This window comes from Phyllostomus discolor, chromosome 3 (genome assembly GCF_004126475.2).
Source record: "Phyllostomus discolor isolate MPI-MPIP mPhyDis1 chromosome 3, mPhyDis1.pri.v3, whole genome shotgun sequence".
Taxonomy (NCBI): domain Eukaryota; kingdom Metazoa; phylum Chordata; class Mammalia; order Chiroptera; family Phyllostomidae; genus Phyllostomus; species Phyllostomus discolor.
The window spans coordinates 171654815-171669766 of record NC_040905.2 but is presented as its reverse complement, the minus strand read 5'-3'; the positions used below and the strand labels follow the sequence as shown (position 1 = coordinate 171669766).

Sequence of the window (14952 nt, the reverse complement as noted above, 5' to 3'; positions counted from 1 at the left end):
GCTTCTGCCGAAGACAGCATCACACTGAAATGGTTCAGGATCCAACCTGAAAGACCTCCACTGGCCAAAGGTATCAATAAAGGTACTCATTATAAGGGATTAAAACACACCAAGTATTTCAGCACACACCACAGGGAATCTGTTGGTCCCCGGTGGAGACACGCAGGTAAACTGACCCAGTCTCTTTAATGAATAAATTACAAAGCTAAAAATGGGGGAAGAGGAAAGGGAAAGGAAACAATAATTTATTTTTAAAAAAAAAACCTAAGAGATATACCTATCAATTACCTAATTTGCACCCTGAATTACACAAAGTATAAGTAAATAAACAGATAAATAAGTAAGCAAAGAATAAACAAACAGGTATAAGAAAAATGGCAAATTTGGAAAATGACACGATAATATTAAGGACATTAATTTTTGGTATGTTAATAATATTGGAACTTTTTTTTAAAAGATTTTATTTATTTATTTTTAGGGAGGGAAGGGAGGGGGAGAGAGAGAGAGAGAGAGAGAGAGAGAGAGAGAGAGAGAGAGAGAGAGAAACATCAATGTGTGGTTGCTGGGGGTTATGGCCTGCAACCCAGGAATGTACCCTGACTGGGAATCGAACCTGAGACACTTTGGTTCCCAGCCCGAGCTCAATCCACTAAGCTACGCCAGCCAGGGCTTGATATTGGAACTTTTTAAAGAATTTTTACATGTTTAAGAAAATGATTATTGAGAAAAAGGGAGGGACAAGGGAGAGTCAGACGGGGGATAGAAACTAATTTATTTTCTGTGAGAGAGGGAAAGGCAGAGAAGAACAAGTGCTGTTAGCAGAACAGAGGTCAGCCTCAATGATTTCACCTCCCAGCTATTAGAAGACTCAAGATTCATTATGTTCCTCTCCATTCTCCTTACGAGAGTTCTGGAGACCTGGGAGAAATATACTTTGTTCTATCCCGTGCATACCCACAAACTTCAGTACTGGCTGCCAACTTGGGAAAAGCAGCTTTTTAAGCTAAAGGCAAAAAGAGAAACAGCAAAGTTCTTCCCCCTTCTGCTTTGCTACAATAATCCTGTATTTTGCAGCCTTTGAGATATTCTCTGTCCTTCAGTGGTTCCTTCTGCACTTCGTCACAACCTCATTTCTCCTGCTGCCAACAGAAAGATGACTGGCCATGGTGCGAACTCTGACTGAATGGAACTCACAAGACAGAAATGAGCCGGGCAAATGATTCTTTTCCTTCCTTCCTGTAACAGACTGCTCCGAGGCACAGTTTGTCTAGAAACTTCTTGTATGGACAAATGCTGAGTCATGAGCTGCATCTCTCTTCATCGCCTATCTTGGAGCATGACCAACAAGATAACGTATCACCTAGCAGCACTCCCCAGCCTCCCCTACCTCACTTCCGTTTGTCCTCAGTCTCACTGCACTGGACTTAATGTGTTCCAAAGCAAGGATCAGCACTTCAGAGAGCCAGACATAGAGACAAACAATAAATAAATAAATGGTGGAGGAACAAACACAGTAATATGGCTAAATGTCATAGAAATAATGTTAAAGGGAAGAAGTTAGACACAAAAAAGTAAATACTGCTTGATTCCTTTCACATCAAGTCCAAGAAGAGGCAAAGCTGATCTATGGTGAAAGAAGTAAGGATGCTAAGAGCAGCTTCTGGAGTATGGGAAATTATTTTTATTTTGATCAGAGTTGTAGCAAGTAAGTGTACGCAGAGTAAAAAAAGTCATCACTTAGCTGTACACTTAGGATTTATGTACTTAATGTACAAATATGACCCTCACCCCACCTCTATATCCTAAAGTTACCCTTCATGGTAACTAAAACAAGTCAATTATTTTGTCCCTATAAAAAATCCAAGATGTGGCCCTGGCTGGTGTGGCTCAGTGGATTAAGTACTGGCCTGCAAACCAAAGGGTCTCTGGTTCGATTCCCAGTCAGGGCACATGCCTGCCTGGATTGTGGCCCCCCACGCCCCCCAGAGGGGGTGTGTGAGAGGAAACCACACATTGATGTTTCTTTTCCTTGCTTTCTCCCTCCCTCCCCATTGTCTAAAAATAAAATAAATAATAAATCTTTTTTAAAAATCCAAGATGTACTTTTAAAAGTAGACAACAATATCAGAATATACCTTTTCTAGCTTAGAGCTCATGCTGGCAATTAGTTCAATATTCAAACTGTCATTCCAACTAGGATCAAAATATACATCAAAACTTTTTAACCGGATGATTGGAGAAATGAAGCAAGAAAAAAAAAGGTAACATGCCAGCCAAGATGGAGGCTTAGGTAGATATACTTTACCTCCTTGCACAACCAAAAGAAGAATGACGACAAACTTAAAAACAGAAACCAACCAGAACTGCCGGAAAATCGAAACATATGGAAGTCCAATAACCAAGGAGTTAAAGAAGAAACATTCATTCAGACCAGTAGGAAGGCCAGAGATAGCATCTGGGGTGGAGAGGTTGTTTGGCAAGGCAGTAGCTGGAGGACCAGGCAGGCAAGGCAGTGGCTGGTGATCCCACATTTGCAAGTGGATAAACTGGAAGGAACAACTGGAGAGTGAGACAGACCACACAGCCCAGGGTTCCAGCATGGGGAAATAAAGCCTCAAAACCTCTGGATGTAAAAACCTATGGAGGGTTGCAGTGGAGGGAAAAACTCCCAGCCTCACAGGAGAGTTCACTGGAGAAACCCACAGGGTCCTAGGATGTAAACAAGCCAACCCACCCAGGAATAAGTACCAGAAGGGCCCAATTTGCTTGGGGGAAGGAGGGGAAGTGACTGAAAGCTAAGCAAGTAGCATTCTTCTCTTTCTGACCCCTCCCCCACATACAGCACCACAACGCATTGAGGTGGGTGGCCCCACCCTGGTGAATACCTAAGAATACACCCCATACTATGTAACAGGTGAGTCGAGACAAAGAAATATGGCCCAAATGAAAGAACAGATCAAAGCTCCAGCAAAAATACTACTAAGTGATGAAGAAACAGCCAACCTATCAGATGCACAGTTCAAAACACTGGTAATCAGGATGCTCACAGAATTGGTTGAATTTGGTTGCAAATTAGATGAAAAAAAGAAGGCTATGCTAAGTGAAATAAGGGAAAATGTACAGGGAACCAACCGTGAAGGGAAGGAAACCAGGGCTCAAATCAATGGTCCGGAGCAGAAAGAAGAAATAAATATTTGACCAAAACAAAATGAAAGAAACAAGAATTCAAAAAAATGAGGAGAGGCTTAGGAACCTCTCAGACAACTTTAAACGTTCCAACATCCAAATCATGGGGGTACCAGGGAGAGAAGAGGAAGAGCAAGACATTGAAAACTTATTTGAAAAAATAATGAAGAAGAACTTCCCCAGTCTGGTAAAGGAAATAGACTTCCAAGAAGTCCAGGAAGGTCAGAGAGTCCCAAAGAACTTGGACAAAAGAAAGCACATACCAAAGCACATCACAATTACATTAGCCAAGATTAAAGATAAGGAGAAAATCTTAAAAGCAGCTGGAGAAAAGGAGACCATTACCTACAAATGAGTTCCCATAAGGCTATCAGCTGATTTCTCAAAAGAAACCTTGCAGGCATGAAGGGGCTGGCAAGAAGTGACTAGAAAGAAGCAAAGTCATGAAAGGCAAGGACCTACATCCAAGTTTACTCTATCCAGCAAAGCTATCATTTAGAATGGAAGGGCAGTTAAAGTGCTTCCCAGATAAGGTCAAGTTAAAGGAGTTCATCATCACCAAGCCCTTACCGTATGAAATGTTAAGGGGACTTAACTAGGAAAAAGAAGACGCTGGTGGGAGGGTGGGGTGCAGGGTGGAGGGGAATAAAGGGGAGAAAACAATGGGACAACTGTAATAGCATAATCAATAAAATATACTTAAAAAGAAGAAAGAAAAGAAAAAAGGTAAAGTGAACATTGAAATGTGAAAATTTATTTCTTGGTTCTGTGTGCCTGCCATTCCTCAAAATTACCTCCTTAATGAATCCCTTATCCAATCAGTACATATTTAGGAAGGCAGACTAAAGGTTCTTGGAGAGCACAGAAAAGAAGAGCACACCCCTTCTAGCCCTGTTCTACAAGGACTGCAAAGAGGCAAGGGATAAAGAGAAGACTTTGCCACTTGCCTCTCCCCAATCCTGCTGCTCATGCTGAGGTTTCTGGTGCAGCTCTCTAGGGGGTAAGTAGGTTTAGTATCTTCTTTGCCTGTCAAGATCAAGCTCGTACTGTGAATGAGATTCTGATAACCCACAGAGCAACAGGAAGTCCGTGGTGGAGAAAGGACATTAAGCCAGGGTCCTACTTCCTGACCCAACCAAGGCAGCAAGGATTCGGAGATCCACCTCAAGCATGTCTCTCGCACAGGGCTGCAGACATAGCTCAATAAAAATGTACCTGGGTAGCACCACTCAGTTGGTAAACACTTTCTCACTCACTCAGTAGAACCTATTTCATCTACGCAGGAGTAATTACTTTAAAGACTTGCTCTGCCAGTGACCACTAATGGCTTAAATAATTAAAGAATCGCAAACTGCTTAGTAGTTTGCATTATATATCTAAAGTTAAAAGACATAAGAATGTAGAATAAACACACACCTGGAATAAAGGACAAAAAGGTACAATAGATTCATGAGGAGGGTTATGACAGGAATGTGGTGATGATAAGTAAGGAAGAGAATTCTGAGAAGCCCCCTTGGTGACCTATGAAGAGGAGACTGAAATTTTTGACTGGAACAGGAAACCAGGGGACTGACTTTATTTTGTTGCTCCTTTGAGGAATGGCATATGCATGGGACAGTATAACATTGCTTTTTCTCATGACAAGGCACACCCTCCCAGCATGTTTCAGGAATTGCCACATTAGAATTGTTCTGGGGAGACACATTCAGTAAGCTATATGCCGAGAGGTCACATCAACATCTGGTCTCAGAATAGAATCAGGGATGATTGCAATCGTGTTTAACACTTTTTTTTAACACCCCCACAAAACAACCGCACGAACCTTTTTTTTTTTTCAAACCTATTCTCCTACATCACTAGCTATTTTTTCTTTAAGAATGTACACCCAAACTTCATCTTTCAAAACTGTACACAGGGCCATGATATACACAATAAATGCCAAAATGTTTACAAAGTCTAGGATGATCCTGGTTATAGTTTACTGATACCCCCATTTAAAATAGAAACAAAATATAATCATGGGGTTGTTGAGTGCTTTAGGTAAAAACATTTAAGTCTCTCCACTCATAAAAACATATCTGAAAAGAGGTAATGGAAAGCAAGGTGATTAGAATTTGGCAGTAAGAAACAAAGAAATATACAACAATCAGTATATTTAATTTGTTTTTTCAAATTTGTTTGCATGAGGGTATCCTGCTGGGTCAGAGGTTCTGCCTTAGGTCAAGGATATAAAATCTAACTTCAGAATCACCTGAAGAGTTTACCAAGAAAATTATATTCCCAATACTAAGTAGATAAATCTTAGTTAGGACGGTGCAACAAGAGAACGAGGGGCTAAAACCAAGTACCTGTTCCCTGCTTCTTCTTCAGGAGAGTTGCACAGGCAGCATTGGTAGCCATGTCCAGGGCCAGCTTGTTCTCATTGTTCCGTAAGTCTGTTCTAGCACCTTCCCCAACACAAGAAAAGTAAATTAGATGTTTCTGAAGACTACAGTAGCAGCCAGTATTCTTTTCCATCAGAACTGATCACTTTTGGCAAAACTAACTGGAGATCTTTTCTGCCCCAGAAGTAGCTTTTTGAAAGCAGAAAAACTCTCTCAAACCAGTAATAATGAACTATATGTTCTTATTAGCCAAAGTCAACTAGATACATTTAATAAAAAAATAACTAAAAATGTTTTAAAAACAGTAATACTGTATTTGTCATCTTTAATCAGGGAGCTTGTTGCTGCAACTGTGAGAATTACGCACAATCAAAATACAGCCTTTCCCTCCTAGTCCCTGCAGAATTTCACATGAGTGTTTCAGTGAGGAATTCACCATCTCTATGGTAAACCCTAAATCAGGTGGACCCCAATAGTCAATGTGCCTTGGCATGAGTGTTTGGAGATTAAATTCAATACACCCTTTGCTTCTTATGTTCAAGAAGGTCTTTGGAAAAGACCATGTAGGTTGAGCTTGAGGGGATTAATATTTTCTATCTATAAGTATACTGCCATGTAAACTGGCAGAATAGCAACATCATAAAACCCAGAGGCAATCAATGCATAATTCCTGTAGCCCATCTTCCACACACTTTTTTCCTTGCCTTTATTGTATTAAAGATTATATCATAATTCATGAATCATCATTAAAGATTCAAAAATATGGAAGTATGCTGGATAAAACCATGTCCCATTTCATCTCCCAACAACTCCGTCCTTCCCCATTTTCTGCCTTCTCCAGAAGTAGCCATTCCCCAGACGTGGGCATCAGTTATGTCCTCTGGGTGCATGAATGCATTCTCAGACATGTATGTACATACACACAAAATCATACCACAGGTATTGGTCTGTAATTTCACTTTTTAATATATGTATAGTTGACATGTACAATTAGTTTCAAGTATATAATATGATTCTATTTATTTATATTGTGAAATGATCACCACAGTAAGTCTAGTTAACATCCTTCATCATACAGTTACCAAAAAAAATATTTGTATGTGATGAGAATTTTTAAGATCTACTCTCTTGGCAACTTTTGGATATGCAATACAGTGCTACATATAGTCATCATGCTGTCCATGACATGCCCGTGACTTATTTTATAACTGAAAGTTTCTACCTTTTGACCCCCAAGATTTTTTTAACATAACAATTTATAATGCTACTGATTTCTTAGTAGTATGCATACTTATAACTCAATCTATTTAAATGTTTATAAGTATCCCATGTTGTGGATGCTCCAAATTTTATTTAATCACTGCCCTATTGAAGGGCACTTAGGCTGTTGTTCCTACTTTTTATTATCACAAACAATGCTGCCATGAACCCCCTGGCAAACATCTTTGTTTATATATTTCTGAAGGGGAGTTTCCTAGGAGGGATGTTGAAATGTAAGAATATGTACATTTTTAATTCTGCCAGCTACTGTTAGACCACTTTCCAAGAAGGCTTCACCAATTTATACTTTCTGCCACGATGTATGAAAGTGCCATTTTCTTTGCAACCACGTCTTCTTCAACAAACAAAAAACAAATGTCTTAAAACTTAAAGGCACAAAAATATTAAGTCCAGAAATCAAACAGTATGTTTAATTAGGAATATGGAGATGATATGTGAAAATCTGTTTCTGAGCAGAATTAGATCTATCTGCAGGGTAAATAAACCTTCTGCAGTGATAAAAAACCTTCTTCCCTACAGGCAAAAATCCTGAGGGTTTCCCCGGCTGGGTGGCTCAGTTGCATGGATCATCATCTCATACATCAGAAGGCTGCAGGTTCGACTTCCAGTAGAGGAACATATGGGAGGTAACCAATGGATGTTTCTCTCTCACACTAATGTCTGTCTGTCTGTCTGTCTGTCTGTCTCTCTCTCTCTCTCTCTCGACCAGTCGATGTTTCTCACATTGATGTCTCTCTCTCTCCTCTCTCAATCTCTCTCTCTCTCAAATCAATAAACATATCCTCAGGTAAGGATTTAAAAAAAAATCCTGAGGGTTGATAGTTCTGCAACTAATCATTTCTTACATTAAATTATAGTTTGGAACTCATACATGCTTTCTGTCAGGACAGGAAACCTTCAGAGACAGCAGTGCTGAAAAGAAACAGCCGTTTCCTGTGTCCTTCTCACCCAGCGCTGCCCAATAGAAATACAGCATGAGCCACATATGTAATTTTCCATTTTCCAGTGGCCACATTTTCCAAAAGTAAAATTCATTTAAATAATTTGTTTTATTTTACCTAGTATATCTGAAATGTTCTCACTTCATCATGTCACCATTATAAAAATGATTTGAGATATTTTACATTTTCTTATTAATTCTTCTAAATCTGCAGTGCATTTTACACTTACAGCACACCCCAATGGACACTAGCCTTATCTCAAGGGCTCAAGAGCACATGAGCCAGTGGTGACCAGAGCAGATGGCACAGCTCTCAGCACAACCTTTTGGGGACAGGGCAGGGCACAGAAGTGGTGTCCCATCTTTTAGGCCTAGAGTTTACATCATCAACATACTTTAAAACTAAAACATTTCCTCTCCTATATCCCAACATTGCTCCAAGGAGTCCTAATGATAGTGCATCCATATACATGTGCCCTGGGAGCTCAAGCATTTATAGCCTTCTGGACCGGGGTGTGGTGCAGGATGACATGCCTGGTCTCTGCAAGGGTTAATTAATATTTGTGGGATGAATGGATGAATGAACAGTCAGTCCATAATTTCCGAGTTCCCTCTGACTTGTGTGAAAACAGAGAATCAAGGGATCTTCTCCCATTCTCTGTACGTCTAACAGCTGCTCAGCTCAGAGCAGGACACCACAGCCACAGAAATTTTCCTTACCTACCGTGACTTTCCTGTGAGAACAGGGACTACAGAAACTTGACCCACACAGCTTTCTCAGAGCAGACAGACAGAAGACCCACTTGGTCTGTTCATGCACGCACACACCCATGCACGTACACACACACCACAAAACATGCATTCTAAGGTCCTTTAACCCCACAGAAATGTTCAGTAGTTCTTACTAAAATTAATATATGTAATTTTAAAGCTTACCACAGTTTTAATTTAAAACTAAAAACTTACACAAATCACCTCAATAATTCCATCTTATCATAAAACTCTGTGATGCAGAGTAGAGGTTAAAAGTCCCAGTTTTAAAATAAGAAGCCTAAGGAGCCTCTCATTCTTCCTATTCTTTCAAATGATATAATCCGGTGTAGTCTATTTTTCAGGATAAGCAAAGACCAGATAAACGCAGCACACTTTACCTTTTGCCAGAAGCAACTCGACAATATCTGCATAACCCTTCCACGCGGCAGCATGCAAAGCTGTGTCTCCCAACTTGTTCTATGGTGATGAAAGGAGAGAGTATCATTTTAAAATTAGAGTGTGGACTGAAAACACACAGGAGTTGAGGCTTACAGTAGTAAACCTCAAATAATAAGAAAGTTATCTTCACATACAATTCCCAAGACTGAAAGGAGACTAGAGAGATGGGAGGTGAGTGACGCTGGGAGAGAGACTGGGATGGAGGAATGGAAACCACCAAACCCCAAGTGAAGTGCAGGCACTCGCAGAGGAAGACACCAGGAGGAAGCAAGCAGATTCCCCTCAGATGCCTGGCGTGAATTAGGAACTGGAGATGCCTGGAGGCACTGGGGCAGGAATGAGGCGTGGGGGTGAAAACAAGGCTACCGTGTGAAAGTGTTTATAAGGAGTAACCTCAGAGCCCCAGATCACCTGCCGCTCTCCTTGCTGCCAGGTGAGCCAGTACAGGTGCTAGAATTACCCTGTCAAGAAATTAACCAGATAGTTTCCAAGCTCATAAACACTAGGGACAAGAAAAGGTGGCAATGAGGCCAGGAAATAAAACCGGAGGGTAGGTGAAAAACCTAACGACTGAGCGGCAAGCCTGCTCTCCCAGCAGTATGGCCTCCCGCCCCAACGTGCACAGTCGAGCATGCACCCCAGGCAGGGGCAGGAAGCCGAACAGCCCCACATGCCACGGAGGAAGTGAGCATTCATACTGGTGTCTGGGGACAACCCAGCAAAACACCGGGACTTCACCCTATAGAGAAACCCACCAGCCAGCAAGCCCCACCAGCACACAGAGCTTCCAATTTCACCTAAACATGAAGGATAAACAAAGACACTAGGTATTTGAGGAAAGTCTCCTGTATTCGAGGAAAAGCCAAAACAAATAAAATAAATGAATCTCTGAGGAAAAAGATACAGTACTGTGAACAGCAGAAAATGTTTTAAAAAGCTGTGATTAACATCAGAGATAGAAGATGGTACTGAACAATGAAACAAGAAAAAGATGCTATTTAAAACAGCAATTGGATTAAAGAAAGAGCTTGGGGTGAGAATTCTAAGATGGCCCCCAAGACTCCTGCTCCCTGGCACACACCCAGTATAATCCCCTCCCCTTGAGTGTGGGCAAGTCCTGTGAATATAACAAAATATCATTCCCATAATTAAATATCTAATCAGTCGATCCTGAGTTCATCAAAAGAGAGAGTATACTGGGTGGGCCTGACCTAATCAGGTGTGCCCTTTCCCAAAAAAAGGTATGGTATAGTGCCAGGCACAACCTGCTGGCCTTGAGAAAGAAACAAATAGTCATGCTGTGAACTATCCATGAAGAACAGTGGTCTCTGGAGGCTGAGGGCCACATTACTACCAACACAAGAAACTTGATTCCCCTGGCAACCTGAATGAGCCTGGAACTGGATGTGAGCTCCATACAAGAACCCCACTGCAGCCAATACTTTGATTCCAGCCTGTGAGATCTGAGAAGAGAACCCATCTGTGGGTTCTACAGAAAGTATATGGTAAAGGTACTGTTTTAGGCTGCTATGTTTGTGATAATTTGATACATAGCAATAGAAAACTTATAAAGAGCTCTGGACCATTAAAAACATGACCAAAATAAAACATGAAGACAAAACAAGGAAAGTCTCAGAAACTGAAAAAACTGGAGGTTCAGCATAAAAGTCCAATATAACTATTGATGGATATTCAGAACCAAAGAACAAAGAAAAGAGTCAGAAAACTGACCATAAGAGAAATAATACAAGATATTTCTCCAGGCTAAAAATAATGCAGCACCATTACTGGGGAAAGACCCACACTGTGAAATTTTAGAACACCAAAGTTAGACTCCAACCAAGGAAAAAAAGCAAATCACACACGAAGGAATGGGAATCCAAATGGAATCGAACCTCTCACAGGCAACCCCAGACAGGAGGACACCATAGAGGCATTCCTGCGACTGAGGAAAAGCATTTTCAACCTATAATTCTGTCAACCAAATAATCAATGCCAAGCTCCCCTTTCTCAGGAATCTTCTTAAAGATGGCCTTCAACAAATGGAACACACGGGATCCAGGAAAGTGAAGGCACAACACAGGAAACAGGTGAAGGACTTCCTGTGAAGACAGCAAAGGGCATCAGAGCCCAAGTCGCTCAGATTCGAGAATGAGGATGGATGGCTTCTAACAGTGTGATTCCGGGAGAGAGAAGAAAGCAGCTTACACATTATCAAAAAGCGTACCAAAAGAGTATAAAACAGCATAGAAGTGTTTGTGAGATACCAAAAAAAGGAGAGTAAGTATAAAAACAGTTACATAAACAGGGAATAATATTTAAATAGCCATAATAATGTAAGCAATATACAGTAACGTAACTAAGAACGGTGATACAATATGTTGGAAGGACCACCAGAAGAAAGGTTAGGTGCCGCGGTGCTGGGACGCTAGGAGAGGCGAGTTTGGCAGTTGACTAACTTAAACCCTCACCTTCCCAATATGACGCCAAAATGCATATGGAAATGACAAATTCTGAGACAGCTCCATAAGTCTTTTCCTTAGTAAGATGAAGGTAAGAAAAAGCTAAAAGCCAAAAGTGATATACAAGGAGGAATGTGGTACACATTTTGGGCTTTATACAATTTGAACTTTAGTACAATAATAATTTTTTTAACTATGTACTTATAGTATTTTGATTAAAAGTTTATGAGATAATAAACTGGAAAAGGCCGGTTCAAGACACTACAACATGGTTTCTCATGCTCATGTGCTGTACAAGGAGAACAAGGCAGGAGTGTTAAATGACTTTCCTGTAAACAATCTTACCTGCTGGTTCAGTTCAATGTTTGGTTGAGTAAATAGCATTTCTACTATATCTGAAATTCAAATAGAAAAAAATAACTTTTTAACAATGAGAAGTAAAAGTCTCACAAAACTAAGCATAATAAGTTTAAAGAAGAGAATTTTTTAGATGAATCTTCAAGAAAATCCTTGCAGTAAAACTTTAAAAATGTATCTAAATTGAAGACTTAAGACTTTAAAGGAAGTCTTAAGGACTTCCTAATTATTTAAGGAAATTTTTTTCCAAATTGTTTGGCTTTGCATTTTCATATGACATCCATTATAGAAATATTTCTACATTTGCTATGATACTTAATATTTATATCACTAGTTGGTATTTATTAGCTAAAATAAAATGGGTATCTTTTGGGAGACAATCATAAATTTCCCTTTCACTATGCCATTTAATTTGTTGGGTTCTTTGTTTCTCATTGTTGTTTGGATTACGTTTTTGTGTTGAAGAGAGAGGTATAAAGAGAGTGAGTGTGGCGTAGAATTTGGCCTGTCTGAAATACATCTAGAAATTCCATTTGCTATTACTACTATTGGTTATAACAGAGACAGTCACCAACTGAATACCTAACTCAAGCAAATGCTCTTTCTCCTTAGTCTAACAGCACTAAACTTGAAATGTGTATCATAAAAGCATATCACGGGAAAAGCTGTGCTGGAGATTCTGCCCCATTCTGCCCCATTTCTTCTGTAAGATTAGATATTGGGGTTTGTTTTTACATTACTGTTGTTTTCCTATAACTCTGCCATGTTTGAGAGAGGAAAGGAAGCTTCTACCCTTTTAAGTCAAAGCAGTCCACATAGGGAGGCTGACCTACTGTGTTATAAACAAAGCTTCCAGGAGCAAGGCTATTGGCTGATGTTCCAAAGGATTTGAAAAGAATAACCAACTTTCTTTCATCTCTGTAAATCCGATTCCCCTAGGTGAAGCACAGTTTTCAGTAGCACAGACATTTATGGTGACAAACAAAACATGATACCTTTGTGGCCCCCGTGACAAGCCCAGTATAAGGCAGTGCTGCCAGCTTTGTCTAAGCCATTAACACCGACTCGGTTCTCCAGACACTCTCTCAACCAGCTCAAGTTGCCTGAAAAAATTTTACATTTATAAAAACACAAGAAAGAGGATTTTGGTTTTGGTTTTGCTTTTAAATCAATTTCATCCTGCATAAATTTCAATTTGCAACAGATTAATCAGCAAGTCTGAAATTAAGGCCTGCCCAGTAATGCATTTATTATGGTACATTTTGACTTCCAGTCCACTAATGGAAAGCATTAACATCAATTTTTAATAGTAGGCTAATGGGAAGAGTTACTTAAATGGGTCTGCTTAAAGTATTTGTACTTTGTAAAAAATAGATGTAAATATATATGTTTTCCTTTGTGAATTCCTGAAACTTGGGGGGGGTGGGGTCAATCCTAAGGACAAGCAGAAACTACTTATATTCATATTTAAAATGCACTTTCAGTTCTTACAAGAAGAGAAACACTAAAAACTTACTCAACTATGCTACTCTTATATGTTCAAGTATAACCAGATTTAAAATCCTCTAACGCCCTAAATATCTAATTTACAAAAACAATGTTTTAAATGTCAGTTTCATAGTTCTTCTTATGCACAATCCTAAGACCCATAATTTCCATTTGCATATTCAGATTTCAAAATGATCTATAATAGCGTAAGAGAGAGCCCACTAAGGCCTTATAAAAACTCCCCACACAAGGCTTCTCAACGGCTGCCCTACTGACATTTGCAGTTGGAGAACTCTTTTGGTATCCGCGCTGTCCTGTACACTGTAGTATATTCGGCAACATCCCTAGGCTCTACCCAAAAGGTGCCAGTGGCAGCCCCCATCATGACAGTCAAAATGTCTCCAGACACAGCCAAATGGTCCACAGTATAGAGGGAGGAATTACCCCCAGTGGAGAACTACTGATCTATATGGTAAAGCCCCAGGTACGAGGTGTATCCTAACAAGAGGAGTTGCTCCCTCCTACCCTGACTCCACCCCTACCACACACACACATTATATCAACACTCTCCTAAATGCTGTACCCCCAAGAAGCCCCCACCCTGCTGCCTCCTATTCCTCATTCTGGCCTTGATAGCCCGTTTAACTTAATCATACTTCAACTGCTGTGCCTATCACACCATCTTGTTCTGTTACTCTCATCTCTCCCTTTCCAGGCCTTGAGCTCTGGAGTTACAGACCACACCTTGCCATGGAGCACGGGTATGTAAGGTCCTCAAAAGTGTCTGTGACTGACACTTTAAAATTAAAATTACACTTACCCATCTAGGATAACAGAAGGCAAAACAGAGATTGCCTCTAGGGGAGGCAGGGAGGCAGGGAGTTAACTGGAAAGGGAGTTTTCTGGAATGATACAAATGTTCCAGCTAGATCTTGATCTGGGTGTTGGTTACCTGAGTGCATACATTCGTCAAAAGTCCCTAAACTATGTAATTAAAATCGGTGTGTATCACTGTTCTGTGTATGTCAATCGAAAAGAATCACACCTACCTCTTTTTGCAGCTTCATGCAATGGATTGTCAATGGATTCTGCCTGCTCGGCCACTGGATTAAAAAGAAAAAGTACAAACCCAACGCTGAGAGTGGTTCACTAAAGCCAGCTCAGTCCCCCAGCTTCCACAGTTCCAGAGCCTTCTGCAATTCAGCTTCCCTTACTTAACGTAGAAAAAAATTAGCGGAAAATCAAACTGATGTTTCCTGCTTTGAAAGAAGCTGAATTATATGTCCAATGAACCCAAGCCAAGCAAGCAATGTGACAATAACACAGCAACTAACTGGAGGTATACACAAAACAAACATCCATGGCCTGCACACCAGTTTATTCAATTATTTAATAAACAAATGTGGTCACAAAAATACAAAAGAAAGCATCTGATGCTCATTTTTACATTCTGTAAAAACGCCCTATATGAAGATGGCTGAAAATAAATGTTTCCCTTGTGTGGAGTAGGGGGAGCAGAGGGGCTGGTGAAAGGAAAATATTTTGCTTCCTTTATTCAGAAAGAACAACGAGATACCCACCTGCCTCCAAGGACGGTGTGTTCACTGTGCCCTAGAGTCAGCACGAGTGACAAGACTATTGT

General features: G+C 40.3%; 1 protein-coding gene across 1 annotated transcript in view; it reads right to left on the bottom strand.

Moving 5' to 3' along the window:
* OSTF1 (osteoclast stimulating factor 1) overlaps positions 1-14952 on the bottom strand; it is a 52485-nt gene that overhangs the window by 1394 nt on the left and 36139 nt on the right. The window contains exons 5-9 of the mRNA XM_028528119.2: positions 14360-14413; positions 12818-12925; positions 11811-11860; positions 8943-9021; positions 5535-5633 (exon numbers count right to left, since the gene is read on the bottom strand). Coding sequence (XP_028383920.1) covers positions 5535-5633; positions 8943-9021; positions 11811-11860; positions 12818-12925; positions 14360-14413 — 390 coding nt within the window. The remainder of the gene's footprint in view (positions 1-5534; positions 5634-8942; positions 9022-11810; positions 11861-12817; positions 12926-14359; positions 14414-14952) is intronic.